The 13830-nt window shown below is 42.7% G+C and overlaps 1 protein-coding gene across 1 annotated transcript in view; it reads left to right on the forward strand.

The window, feature by feature from the left end:
- Positions 1-1722: 1722 nt before the first annotated feature.
- Positions 1723-13830, forward strand: part of CFAP70 (cilia and flagella associated protein 70) — a 65466-nt gene continuing 53358 nt past the window's right edge. Inside the window, exons 1-9 of the mRNA XM_068133068.2 lie at positions 1723-1904; positions 5082-5180; positions 5571-5653; positions 6552-6728; positions 6861-7025; positions 9507-9601; positions 9838-9937; positions 13164-13298; positions 13399-13569. Of these exons, the coding sequence (XP_067989169.2) occupies positions 1739-1904; positions 5082-5180; positions 5571-5653; positions 6552-6728; positions 6861-7025; positions 9507-9601; positions 9838-9937; positions 13164-13298; positions 13399-13569 (1191 nt within the window). The 5' untranslated portion in view covers positions 1723-1738. The remainder of the gene's footprint in view (positions 1905-5081; positions 5181-5570; positions 5654-6551; positions 6729-6860; positions 7026-9506; positions 9602-9837; positions 9938-13163; positions 13299-13398; positions 13570-13830) is intronic.

The following is a 13830-nucleotide window of genomic DNA, read 5'->3' on the forward strand; positions in this document are numbered from 1 at the left end:
TCGTGATTCATCAAGTTAGTGATTCATCTCATTAGAGTTTCATCTCGTTAGTGATTCATCTCCTTGGGGATTCATCTATTTTGTGATTAATATCATTAGGGATTCATATCGTTAGGGATTCATATCGTTAGGGATTCATCTCGATAGGGATTCATCTCGTTAGTGATTCATCTCGATAGGGATTCATCTCGTTAGGGATTCATCTCGATAGGGATTCATCTCGTTAGGGATTCATCTCGATAGGGATTCATCTCGTTAGGGATTCATCTCGATAGGGATTCATATCGTTAGGGATTCATATCGTTTGGGATTCATCTCGATAGGGATTCATATCGTTCCGGATTCATATCGTTTGGGATTCATCTCGTTAGGGATTCATATCGTTCCGGATTCATATCGTTAGGGATTCATCTCGTTAGTGATTCATCTCGATAGGGATTCATCTCGTTAGTGATTCATCTCGATAGGGATTCATCTCGTTAGTGATTCATCTCGATAGGGATTCATCTCGTTAGGGATTCATCTCGATAGGGATTCATATCGTTAGGGATTCATATCGTTTGGGATTCATCTCGATAGGGATTCATATCGTTCCGGATTCATATCGTTTGGGATTCATCTCGTTAGGGATTCATATCGTTCCGGATTCATATCGTTAGGGATTCATCTCGTTAGTGATTCATCTCGATAGGGATTCATATCGTTCCGGATTCATATCGTTTGGGATTCATCTCGTTAGGGATTCATATCGTTCCGGATTCATATCGTTCCGGATTCATATCGTTAGGGATTCATCTCGTTAGTGATTCATCTCGATAGGGATTCATATCGTTCAGGATTCATATCGTTAGTGGATCATATCGTTCGTGATTCATCTCCTTAGGGAATAATCACTGCTCATCACCCTTTTGCGTAATTTCATGCTCGTTTATTGTGAGAATCAAGACTGTATACTGTGATGTTTTGCCACGATTACTGTATTTTCCTATGGATTAACATCTCTCTCAAAAGTTAGGCAAGATGTGGGTAGAAGGATGGCATTAAATGTGTGCATACTTAACGATGTTAATCATTATCTGTTTAGGTATGTCGTTATGTTCAGACTCTTCAGAGAGTGCATCTTCAAAGACGATTCCAGTGACCATCAATGTCATTCGAGGCATCAATTTGGTATGAACATTTATAGGAATATTTGTCTCTTCTTCATATGTCTCATTCTTTTTGCCGTTATATTGTTTTACATTTGTGGATTAAGTCTTCCTTGTTTAACTTTAACCCATTTCCTGAAATATCTCTATCCATCCACTTGTCCTTGTCATACCCAACCTGTCCACCAAATACTGTCCGAATCCGTCCACGTCCGAATTTTGAGATATCCTGTTCACAAATATACAGACCAAGGTGAAAACATACCCTCCAATCACCTTCATTAGTGGAGGTAATTATCAGCCCATGGAGCTACTGATAACCAAGAACTAAACACCTGGAATGCCCTTGTTTATTATTTTAATTTTATATTTTTTTATTTTAGGGTTTTAGAACCCTAAAGAGCCTTAGAGCCCTTGTAGGGTTTACGTAATGATCAACTCTCTTAACACCACATCTGCCTGACAAAAAAAGGTGTAAGGTTTCATCCTGTTGTCACTAATTGTTACTATTATCATGATTATTAATTGTGTAATTGAAGACTATACTATTTACCTTCCATGTTCTCAAGCGTGGCAGCAAGGGGGACGTGATGACGTCATTCGTACGCGTTGAGCACGGCAGCTTCGGACTTGGGGAATCTCCGTACTATGAGGACGCCCATTGTTCCCTGGTGGAATACAACTTCACTTGTAAACTAGAATGCTGTCCCGATGATGTCATCTCCCTGGACAATCTTGTCCACAAGCCCCTGTTGTGTGAGTGTGAATTCAGTGAAAGCATTTGTACAGAAGTAAACATTTTGATTCCTTCATTGTGATGTTTTTCAAATCCTAAAAACATGAACACCAATTCATGCCCTGACCTATAGGGGGCGTTGTATCAGCTGCACAGCCACGCCCCCTCAGTCAATGATATGACTCACAGTAATGTGCTGCATATGAGAGAGTAAGACGCTTTCATGATACATCTGTAAATGTGAATTTACAAAATTTCTAGTGTTTTAAACGTGTTTTCTTTTCGTGTTCCAAACACGAAAAATATGTTTAAAAGAAGTTTTTTTAATGTACTTTTTTAACGTCATCCTTCCAATGGACGTTGAGCTTTGGACCTATCTGGCAGCATTTATTGCTCCACTGGACTTCAAGATCCCAGAGTGTGTTTCAACGAAGAGAAGACAAGTTGTTGCTTCGACCCTGGCCAATGTACAGCTCCAACAAGAAAAATAGCAATCAGAGATTGCAAACCCTTGGCAAGATGTATTTTCAGTGGTTTTTAAGGCTTTTGTGTAAAAACAAATATGGTGGCCGAACCACGTGATCGATGACGTCATCATAATTTTTTTTTTCTCCACTAATTTATTCCTAGATTATGCTCAATAAATTTCATCTTGATCGATGACGTTTTGTACTTGTCAAATTATGACATCATAATGGAGGCACCTATGACATCATCATTCACAGATGTTATTCCACATGGAGAGTTCTTTACAATGAGCCTTGTCTCAATTTTTTCTATGCAGCACTTTCCGAGAAATAGAGGTGCAACCTTTTTCGTTTTTTCCAAGATGGCGGCCGAACCACGTGACCGATGACGTCATCATTTTTTTTTCCACTAATTTATTCCTAGATTATGCTCAAGAAATTTCATCTTGATTGGATGACGTTTTGTACTTGTCAAATTATGACATCAAATGGAGGCACCTATGACATCATCATTAACAGATGTTATTCCACATGGAGAGTTCTTTACAATGAGCCATGTCTCAATTTTTTCTATGCAGCGCTTTTGGAGATATAGAGGTGCAAAGTTTTTCGGTTTTTCCAAGATGGCGGCCGAACCACGTGACCGATGACGTCATCATTATTTTTTCTCCACCAATTTATGCCGACATGACGGTCAAGCAATTTCATCTTGATAGGATTAAGTTTTGTACTTGTCAAATTATGACGTCATAATGGAGGCACCTATGACATCATCATTAACAGATGTTATTCCACATGGAGAGTTCTTTACAATGAGCCATGTCTCAATTGTTTCTATTCAGCGCTTTCGGAGATATAGAGGTGCAAAGTTTTTCGGTTTTTCCAAGATGACGGCCGAACCACGTGACTGATGACGTCATAATTATCATTAAAAAGTTATGCAGGTGGAGTTGCACCTATGGTGAAATTTTCCTGTCAATCGGACCAACGGTTGCAGAGAAAATCATATTTATTCTGTGCGGACAAACAGACAAACAGACTCAAATGCAATATCCTCTCCTCTGGCGAGGGTAACCAGCTCTACAAAGTCAAACCCCCTGAGTTTGGCCTCCAGCTGGCACCCCATAATCAACCAAGGATCTGGAGTCCATGGCAGAGCCTGGACATAACTGGGAAAATCAACAACTCATGCTGGTGGTTTTTTTTCCAAGGGCAACACAATTATCCAAGAAACGTTATTTGAAGTGATATTATTTGCCCCCAACTCTGGATACCAGCCTGGATGGGGTCTTATATATTGGGTCCTGTTAGTCCGTCCGTCTATCTATCTGGGGCCTCTCCTCGAAAACGACTCGACCTATTTCTTTCATATTCAGCACATGTTTGCACTAACATCTGGGCATGAGGCAAGTGGAATGATTTTGGGGTCGGAGACAATTTGGAGTTTTGGGAATTAAAATAAATTTACGGGAGACAATAAAGGATTGTAGATGCTTTTGGGAATCATTATTTATTTATTTTATATACACTTTACCATCTGCACTGCCAACACACAAGATTGAGTTATTTATTACATTTTAATTGTATTTTATCGACTCTGATGATACGAAGGCTATTGTTATGAGCTGGGAAGGTTAGATATTGTGTGAGTGGTGTGATATATTCATTTTGTTTCTAGTATGAAGACACATAGATTTTACTTTACAGAATTTACTTTGTGTGTTTACTGAATAATAGACTAGACGGATTTCTGAGAAATGTGAATGTTAGGTGTATTTTTGGGTAAAAGTTAGGATTGTTAACATAATTAGGGTATGCTGAATTCGATTTATCCGGTTCCCAAGCCGAATTTTGAGTTTTTGACCTTCTAATTAGCATAAACAAAATGGCCACCAAATTGCCATTTTTGGACAATTTATTTGAACAAGCATTTATATATCATGTCTAAATTGTATATGCATGCAGCTCTTTTACTTTAACTTTACAACTTTTACCCCAAAATGCACCTAGAAGCTTACACATGGCCTTTTTCATAAATCCGTCTAGTCTATATTATGGTTGGCGACAAATGGGATTTTATGGGAAATGGTTGGTGACCATTTCCCATTAAATGGGAAATGGTTTTAATAAGACAATGTTTCATCCAACCATTTATTCTAAAATTAAGTATACATGGCCATGAAGCACAAACATTGAGGAATGTCACACATGTTGTTTTGCCAAACTACATCAAATTCATACAAGGGGTCGGATCATCACTCTATGAGTGAGGTTCCCAACTTTTACCCTAAAATGCACCTAGAGCTTATACATGGCCTTTTTCCATAAATCCGTCTAGTCTATAAGATTATAGCAAGCAATTGTCTCGTGTGTATTTTCTGTCATCTATAACTCACCTTTCAGTGCCTACAAACGAATATCCAAGGTACAATCAATGATATTCATTGTTTTCTCACAGCTGTGCAAACAGGTCCCTAATGGGAAGCAGTTTAGATTCTTTATAGCTGAAGGCATCAAGCATTGTTACTCCACGAGCCAGGACAAGATTCTACCTGGAAGCAATTATGTCCAGGTCACCCATTGTTTTACAACTTTGGTTGGAGTGGTTCGTTTACATTTAGGAACACCCGCACCAAAGCTGCAAAGGACATTTAGACTTTTAGTCATCTATAAGCATCACAACGTTTAGAAAAGGATCATGCAGATGCAATGATGTTTCCCTTCTGACAGTGTCTGTCTTTGAGGTTCTTCCGAAAGAAAAGAAGCAGAAGGAACGGAGCGTCGTTCTGATTGGCCAGCTGACGGTGGATCTGCTGCCCCTGCTTCAGGGTTAGATTGCACCTTTGTCTGTTGATAATGTATTGCCTCTTTAGGAGGGGGGGCTGAATTGAGAAAACTTTGAAATGAAAAGAGAGCATATAAGAGTGGGGAGAGAAGGGTAAAGAGTGTGTGTGTGGAGCATATGGTGAGGGTGAGGGGATGGGGAGGTCTCAAAATTTCCACCATATCTAAGTCTGAAATGAATTAGTGACCCCAAAGTACCACTTGTGGTGAAGCACAAATCAAGCCAGGGTGATGCAGTGAAGATGATGTGATAATGCAGTCATTCGTCGTCTGTACATAAGATAGACCGATAGCTGATGTGTTGACAGGTTTTTCTTTCCGAAATGCAACTGCTCGTTGTGGCATTAATACACCAGGTGCTGTTGTGTCTTCCAGGTGAGACATGTATCAAATCAATCAGTACAATTCACCCTACGCCTGAATCGCCGATAAAACTCCCTCCTGCAGATTCTCAAAACGTAAGAATGTTGTGTCTGTTGGGATAATGCACCTTTCGATGTGAATGGTCCAGACTATCATTAAATATATGCATTTCAATTAAATTAATTTTCTGGTTTTGGTGCCCAGATTCCTTCCTCTTCTCCCTCAATAAGGCATCGAGTGCTGTAAATACGAATGCAGCATCAGGAGCATCCCTGTGTAATCGGATTTTTACATGTGTAAAGCAATAATGAGAAAACAAGAAGATGTCATGCGGAGCACGATACTTGCAAAATACGCCCCCCCCCCTCCCCCTCCCCAAGAAAAAAAATTCCATTGATACAGCAAATTGTCCATTTCATCAAGATTAAAATTGACAATCTTGATCAAAGCTTGGGTCAATAGGAAGAAAAGTGACGATTTTTCAGATGAAAATGATGATTTTGGAAGGTTGACCTTGAGTTGACCTTTGACCTCAAAAATAGTATGTTTCCCAATTTAGTGACTCGATATGCAAATGCTGTTCAATTTTCAAGTCAATCTGTTGAGAATTGATGGCTTTTTAGATGAAAATTGTTGATTTTAAAATTTTGACCTTAAATTGACCTTTGACCTTTTGACCTCAAAAATAGTCCATTTCCCAATTTAGTGACTTGATATACAAATGCTATTCAATTTTCAAGTCAATTGGATGTAAAATGGCGATTTTAGAAATTTGACCTCCAGATGACCTTTGACCTTTGACCTCAAAATCAATTGGCTTCTCGATTGGGACGACTTATACAACTTGGTGAAGTTTCGTGACGATCGGTTTAGAATTGTGACCTGTAGGCCGGTGACAAACAGACAGAACCACAAACGGAGCCGACCAATATACTTGAAAAATCTTCGATTTTGCAAGTAATAAACTGCACTTCGTAAAATAACTGTTCCCAGGCAAGTCTGGAGTTGATGGTGACGACATCGGAGCCACTCTTACCACAGGAACACATTGAGAAATGCAACCTGCTAAGAGTGACCGTGGAGGCTGCTTTCTCTGTACCAGACGGTTATGCTTCAGCAAGCCCACAGTACATCTATGCTATCGCATTGCCAATGCCAGTCTCCTCAGAGGTACGCTTATTGTTTCCAAGTCCTTCGAATCAATATCTAGATATACCTTAATGCAAACACTGTGAAAGGATACAGAAGTCCCTCGAAACAAAGGCAGTGGAAATATTTTGCTTTAAACCTTTTTTTTGCCAGAAAGAAATTCCGTTGATAATGGCCAATGGAGTCCCACAGTCCTTTGCAGAGTGCAAAGCATCACCCAAGCCTAAGTGCTGGCCCCAGAGAAACATTCGTGCGGCGGGAGCTTCGCACATCCAGGGCACACTCATCGAATCGACCTGCAATGGGCACTCACAAGAGGTGTGGATTGACAAAGTAAACAACAATATGAAACGAAATATCTGCGATCACAAAGCAATCGCCAAGGGTGAGCCCCCCCCCCCTCACCCCTGGGACCCCCCCGATCCAATAATGGGCATTCTTTTTCCAGACCACCATATGGTCTTGACCTTCACCATTTAGGGGTAGAGTGTAAATTAAAAAAATGTGTCCCCATCTACACTCTATCCATAAAACTCAACATCTTGGAAATCGGAGGAAAATTATTCAAGTTTTTATCAAAAATTCTTTTTGTTAATTAGGTCACAATCCAAAAAAGTAGGTCAAAAACCCGAATCAAGTACCAGGTGCACAGTTTCGATGCAGGTACACTATCCTGATACAAGAACATCTTGGAAGGCCAAGCGGTCTTTGAGATCCCACATTGGCAAAATTGACCGATGACAAAAAACACGTTATTTCCAGACCGTCGTTTGACCTTGACCTTTAACCCGGAGGGGTATGATGTAAATTAAGCTTAAATGCGCCTTGCTATATGCTATCTAGAGAGGGAAATTTGTTCCAATCGGACAAACCTCAGTCGAGTTATGGTAAAAATGTTAAAATGTCTAATTAAGTTAGGTCCTCAAAATTAGGTCAAGGTCAAAAAATACGTCAGCCCCGCACACTTTGTATTCCCATTTTTGATGTAAACTTTCATTCCGAAAGTCCCATCCGACTCGAAGATACAGCTCAGACATTGGCAGAAAAACAAGGAAGAAAAAAACCCTAAATGGTGGTTTTAGTATTCCTGTGGGTCTACGACCTTGAGCTTTAGTTCGTAGAAGTATGATGTAAATTAAGTTTAAATGCACCTTGCTATATGCTATCTAGATAGGTGAATTTTGTTCCGATCTGACAAACCTTAGTCGAGTTATGGTGGAAACTGTAAAAATGACTATAATTAGGTCATGACCTTAAAAATAGTTTAAGGTCCAAATAATTCTGTCAACCTTGCATACTTTGTATTCCCTTTATTGATGGAAAATTTAATTATGAAAGCCCCAGCCGGCTCCGAGATACACCTCGGAAATTGGCAGAAAAAAGGGAAAGAAAAAACCCCTAAATGGTGGTTTCGTTTTCATAGGGGTCTCAGAAACTCTGAACCACCTTTAGAGGCCATTTTCCCCGCAGAGCAGGGGTTGGCCTTTTTCAGGCACCGTGGTCCCATTTTTCCCCGCAGAGCAGGGGTTGGCCTTTTTCGGGCCCCGTGGTCCCATTTTCCCCTGCAGAGGAGGGGTTGGCCTTTTTCGGGCACCGTGGTCCCATGTTTTCCCGCAGAGCAGGGGTTGGCCTTTTTCGGGCACCGTGCTCCCATTTTTCCCCGCAGAGCAGGGGTTGGCCTTTTTCGGGCACCGTGGTCCCATTTTTCCCCGCAGAGCAGGGGTTGGCCTTTTTCGGGCACCGTGGTCCCATTTTTCCCCGCAGAGCAAGGGTTGGCCTTTTTCGGCTACCGTGGTCCCATTTTTCCCCGCAAAGCAGGGGTTGGCCTTTTTCGGGCACCGTGGTCCCATTTTTCCCCGCAGAGCAGGGGTTGGTCTTTTTCGGGCACCGTGCTCCCATTTTTCCCCGCAGAGCAGGGGTTGGCCTTTTTCGGGCACCGTGGTCCCATTTTTCCCCACAGAGCAGGGGTTGGCCTTTTTCGGGCACCGTGGTCCCATTTTTCCCCGCAGAGCAGGGGTTGGCCTTTTTCGGGCACCGTGGTCCCATTTTTCCCCGCAGAGCAGGGGTTGGCCTTTTTCGGGCACCGTGGTCCCATTTTTCCCCGCAGAGAAAGGGTTGGCCTTTTTCGGCTACCGTGGTCCCATTTTTCCCCGCAAAGCAGGGGTTGGCCTTTTTCGGGCACCGTGGTCCCATTTTTCCCCGCAGAGCAGGGGTTGGTCTTTTTCGGGCACCGTGGTCCCATTTTTCCCCACAGGGCAGGGGTTGGCCTTTTTTGGGCACCGTGGTCCCATTTTTCCCCGCAGAGCAGGGGTTGGCCTTTTTTAGGCACCGTGGTCCCATTTTTCCCCGCAGAGCAGGGGTTGGCCTTTTTTGGGCACTGTGTTCCCCTTTCTGAAACAATGTTTTACCGGATGCCCTTCCTGCCGCCAACCCTGTTAGTCGCCTCTTGCAACACACAGGGAATTACCAATGAGCTGGTACTCAATTTGCCGACCTCAGAAGGATGGCAGGCTGAGTCAACCCTCCTGGCGTTAGTTCAGCAATCGACAGCAATCGACAGTTCAGCAATCGACTCGTTCAGCAAAACCCAGGATTCTAGGATCCCAAGCCGGCACCCTAACCGCTAAGGCAACACCAGGCTATCGTCTCAGAAACTCTGAGGTACCATAACAAATTGTGAGCACTAATTGTAGAAACAAACACTACAACATGTATAAGCCTCCCCCCTGCCATAGGGGGAGCCTTAATATACACCAAAGAGGGTCTATGTGTTCATAGTTTCTTGTTTCCTGTTCACAGTCCAAGGAGTTTCCAATGAAGGCAGAGATGGAGTTGAATTGTATTTCCTGGTATACAGAGCGTCGTTGCTACCTGAACAGTGGAGCTGCTGCCAGGTGCACCGAGCTGTAACAATGATTATTTCCGAACAGCATAAAGAACATTCACAATTATTTCAATGTTATTTGAGAGAAAGTTACCTTGCGTGTGTCACAGGAAACCTTGGTATGATTGAATTGTTCGACTAAACCTTGCTACGATGGTAATGTAATACAGTTTTATCACTGAGATAATCTGATAACCAGGCCACATTTTGTTGTAATGAACGCATCTGTGTCGGGACACCTTGCAGTCTGCAGAAAAGCATCGCAGACAACAGACTGTGGCCTGTCGAGATTTTCCGGACCACTGTTCCCGTAATGGGCAAAGGATCAAAAGGAAAGGTTGAAAAGGTTGGCTTGAATAGAGCTACCAGATACGAATTAAAATTTGACTTTTTTCACTTCTGAAAAGTTGCCAATTGTATAATTTATTACACAATGCATGGTGTTATCACACATTCTGAATGTACACGCCACTTTATACTTACTTTTTTGCTCACCTGGAACAAAGTTCAGGGGAGCTTATGCGATGGCTCGTTGTCCGTCCGTCGGTCCGTCCGTCCGTAAACACTTGAAATTTCTTCTCCGAAACCGCTGATGGGAGTTTACTTTAAAAATTTTGTATACAACATCGAGGCTCGTGTAAAAGCTAGCACGTAAAACACTCAAAAAAAACCTAAACGGACACATAAAACAATAAAGGGAGGGGGAGAAGATGGGGAGAGAGAGAGGGGAATCGCACAAGCATAACAGTAAAGAACAGAGACATCGGGAGATCTGTAGGAGGGGGAGTCCTGGGTAGGGAAGGGGAGGGAAGGGATACACGGTATAAAACAAACTGACACTACTAGGAATTTCAGGAATGAAGTCGGAGATTGAAAGAGGTGGATTTGCGGTGTATTAACAGGCATACCAAATGTGGATTACGGGGGTACCAAAACGAATTGCACCCAAATTTGGCACAAATGATATTCGTTATGTTGTGACTAAAGATTGTTCACGGCATTAAAGAAAGTTGGGTCTAAGGGGGTCTACCGGGGGTCATAGTGGGTCCATGTTTGACCCCCCAAAATAGATATTTGCTTTCTTCTCTGAAACTACACACACGATTTCGATGAAACTTGACCACAACCTTCATCACCCATGATGTACCAAAGTTTGTTCATGGCGTTGAAAAAATCTGCCCCTGCCCCTTCAGGGGTCTACGGGGGGGGGGGTGTTGTTCCCCAAAATAGGTATTTGCTTTCTTCTCAGAAACTACACATGCAATTCTGATGAAACTTGACCACAACCTTAATCACCCGTGTTGTACCAAAGCTTGTTCACGGCATTTAAAAATTCGGGGTCTAAGGTGGTCTATGGTGGGGGTGGTCTATGAATGAATTGATTGAATGATCGTTTTATGGCCATTTTCCCCGCTAGAGTGGGGGTTAGCCTTGCGGGCCCAATGACCTCATGGTTTCCTTTTTGAGGCAATGTTTTTAAGGCCGGATGCCCTTCCTGACGCCAACCCTTAGTCGCCTCTTACTATGCGCAGGGATATGGTGTGCCTATTCTAAATCGGGGTACACACCAGGATCATTCATCCCAGCAAGCTGGTACTCAATTTGCCGACCTCGGAAGGATGGTTGAAGTGGGAAGTCAACCACCCTGGCGTTAATTCAGCGATCGACTGGGATTCAAACTCAGGATCCTAGGATCCCAAGCCTGCTCCCTAACCGCTAAGCAGACAGCAGGCTTATATGGTGGGGTAATTCATCAATGTGTGTGCCGTCCCTCAGATGGACTCTAAACGGGCATCCCGTCAGATTGATTTGACCTGAATTCATAGAAAATCTTAATTTGTGGTTCACATCATTTGAATTTGTTCTATACAAAGTATTGGCTAATGGAAGAACAAGGTGACGGGGCTTAAAAAGGCAACATATTGACGTTGGGGGATTAGGACAAGATGGGGATGCAACAAGGGAATGAACGAACAAGAAGAGGAAAGAGAAGAAATAAATAGCACCGCAAAGCGGGCGTAACCCCTCAGCCCATGCATGGTGGAAACCAATTTCAAGATGGCTGCCGTGGCGGCCATATTGAAAATCGCAGCGGGCCCATTTTCGAAAGGCACCTTCCTCTACTCAACCCCAACACACTGCACAAATGGATTTAATCGGACAAACCGTTCTGCTCGAAATTGACGGAAACCAATTTCAAGATGGCTACCGTGGCGGCCATTTTGAAAATCGCAGCACGCCCATTTTCGAAAGGAACCTTCCTCTACCCAACCCCAACACACACTGCAAAAATGAATTTAATCGGACAAGCCATTCTGCTCGAAATTGACGAAAACCAATTTCAAGATGGCTGCCGTGGCGGCCATATTGAAAATCGCAGCGCGCCCATTTTCGAAAGGAACCTTCCTATACTCAACCCCAACACACACTGCAAAAATAGATTTAATCGGACAAGCTGTTCTGCTCGAAATTGACGGAAACCAAAAGTTGACGGACGCCCGCCCGGACGATGCCCGTGACGACAATACCCCTTAGCCCAATTTGGGATGAGGGGTGAAAAGGAAACATAGTATCTTGCAAAGAAATGGGGAGAGTTATGGAAGGGTTAATATAGATAGAAAAGGTCATGTGGAGGGATGGAGAATTGAAGTTTGAGAGATTGAAACTATCCAGTGCTTGATTTTGGAAATAGATGGGTGGGTTAGCTTGATGATCCTTCTGGATATTCAGGGTGAGACTGAAAATTTTCAGGGTTTGAAGGACTCGTTCCATTTATCAGAACAGCATTTAGCCAATTCCAGATCAGCAGAGAGTGAAGAAGATTTGCCTGTAATTGCAGGGATTTGGGGTACTGTACACAATGTGGACTAATCTGAAAAAAGGAAGATGGGGTCTGCTAGAGCATTAGAGAAGTCGTTGATGTTAAAGAGGAACAAGACTGGGTGCAAGACACTGCCTTTGGGCACTCCAGCCTTCACTGGCGAGTAGAGGGTTACATTGATAGCAACACGTTGACTGCGCAAATGGAGGGATTCAGAAAGTGAGGTATGGAGGAGGCATTGGATGTCACAAGCAAGGATATTGGCAAGCAAAGCAGAATGCCAGACTATGTCGAATGCCTAATATATAAGTTTAGGGAGACGGTCCTGACTGCTTGTTTGATATTTAGGGCCTTCGACCATTTCTGAGATAGAAGCAACAGCATGTTTAGAGTTGACACACATCGCAAGGAGATGGAAGCAGCAACATGTCCCTCTTTGAGTGACGAGGACAGAATCCAAACTGATATTCCAGAGATCAGACTGTTTGAAAAAAAAGGAAAGCCTTGACATCAACAGCGATGATGGATTCCATGACTTTGCTTATAATGGGAAGTAAGCTTACTGGTCTATAGTTGAGAGGGTATTTATGTATCCTTCGTATGAATCGGAGTGATGTTGGCAGACAGGAGGAGGTGAAAGTAGGGCAGATTGAACAATTTACAGATATTTCTGTCGATGTAATGCATATTGATATTTTATTCTGCCATGTTTGTGGTTAAATAAGAGAGTAACTTTTCTTGACATTTACAGATGGAAGAAAGCCTTCCCATTTCTTGCCATGGAGTGGCTTTTGTGGACATGGCGTCACTCCTGTACCCAGGAGCGCAACGTGTGCACGGGGTTTATCAAGTTACACCTTACTCTGACACTGCTTTGTTTGAGAAGGTTTGTTTTTAGAACTCTTCAAAGGATGCATCAGAATTGGAACGTTTGGAGTATTATGACAGCACGCATGCTCATCTCGCACTCGCTGTGCTGCTTGCAGACAAACCGGTCTTGTGGAGTCGCGAGGGATGCATTGCAGACAGAGGGTGAAATCAGGTGTTTGAGCGTTTTGTCTACACTGACCTCAGGAGTTCCTCGGCAAGCCGTGAGTTGCATCAGCAAAGATGAGAAACCACCAAGGGACGCCACGAGTAAAGCAAGGACTAGAAATGTATCTACTGTACAACTTGAGACGTATTATTTTCATCTTCGTCTTATTCATTCCCAGAACCTCTTACAATGACCAGCACATAAGTAGAGACCCATACTGTAGAACCACAGGCTTTCACAATAATTATGACCCATGGTTCCATTGGTTTTGTTGAATCAGTAAAGTATTATATGAACATTTGCTTTTGTTTTTTAAGTGAATATTTGATCCCAGAGTTTTGGCTTGTTTGACTGTCCCATTCTTCGAACCTTATGACTGCCC

This window comes from Myxine glutinosa, chromosome 12 (assembly GCF_964187855.1).
Source record: "Myxine glutinosa chromosome 12, kmMyxGlut1.1, whole genome shotgun sequence".
NCBI lineage: Eukaryota > Metazoa > Chordata > Myxini > Myxiniformes > Myxinidae > Myxine > Myxine glutinosa.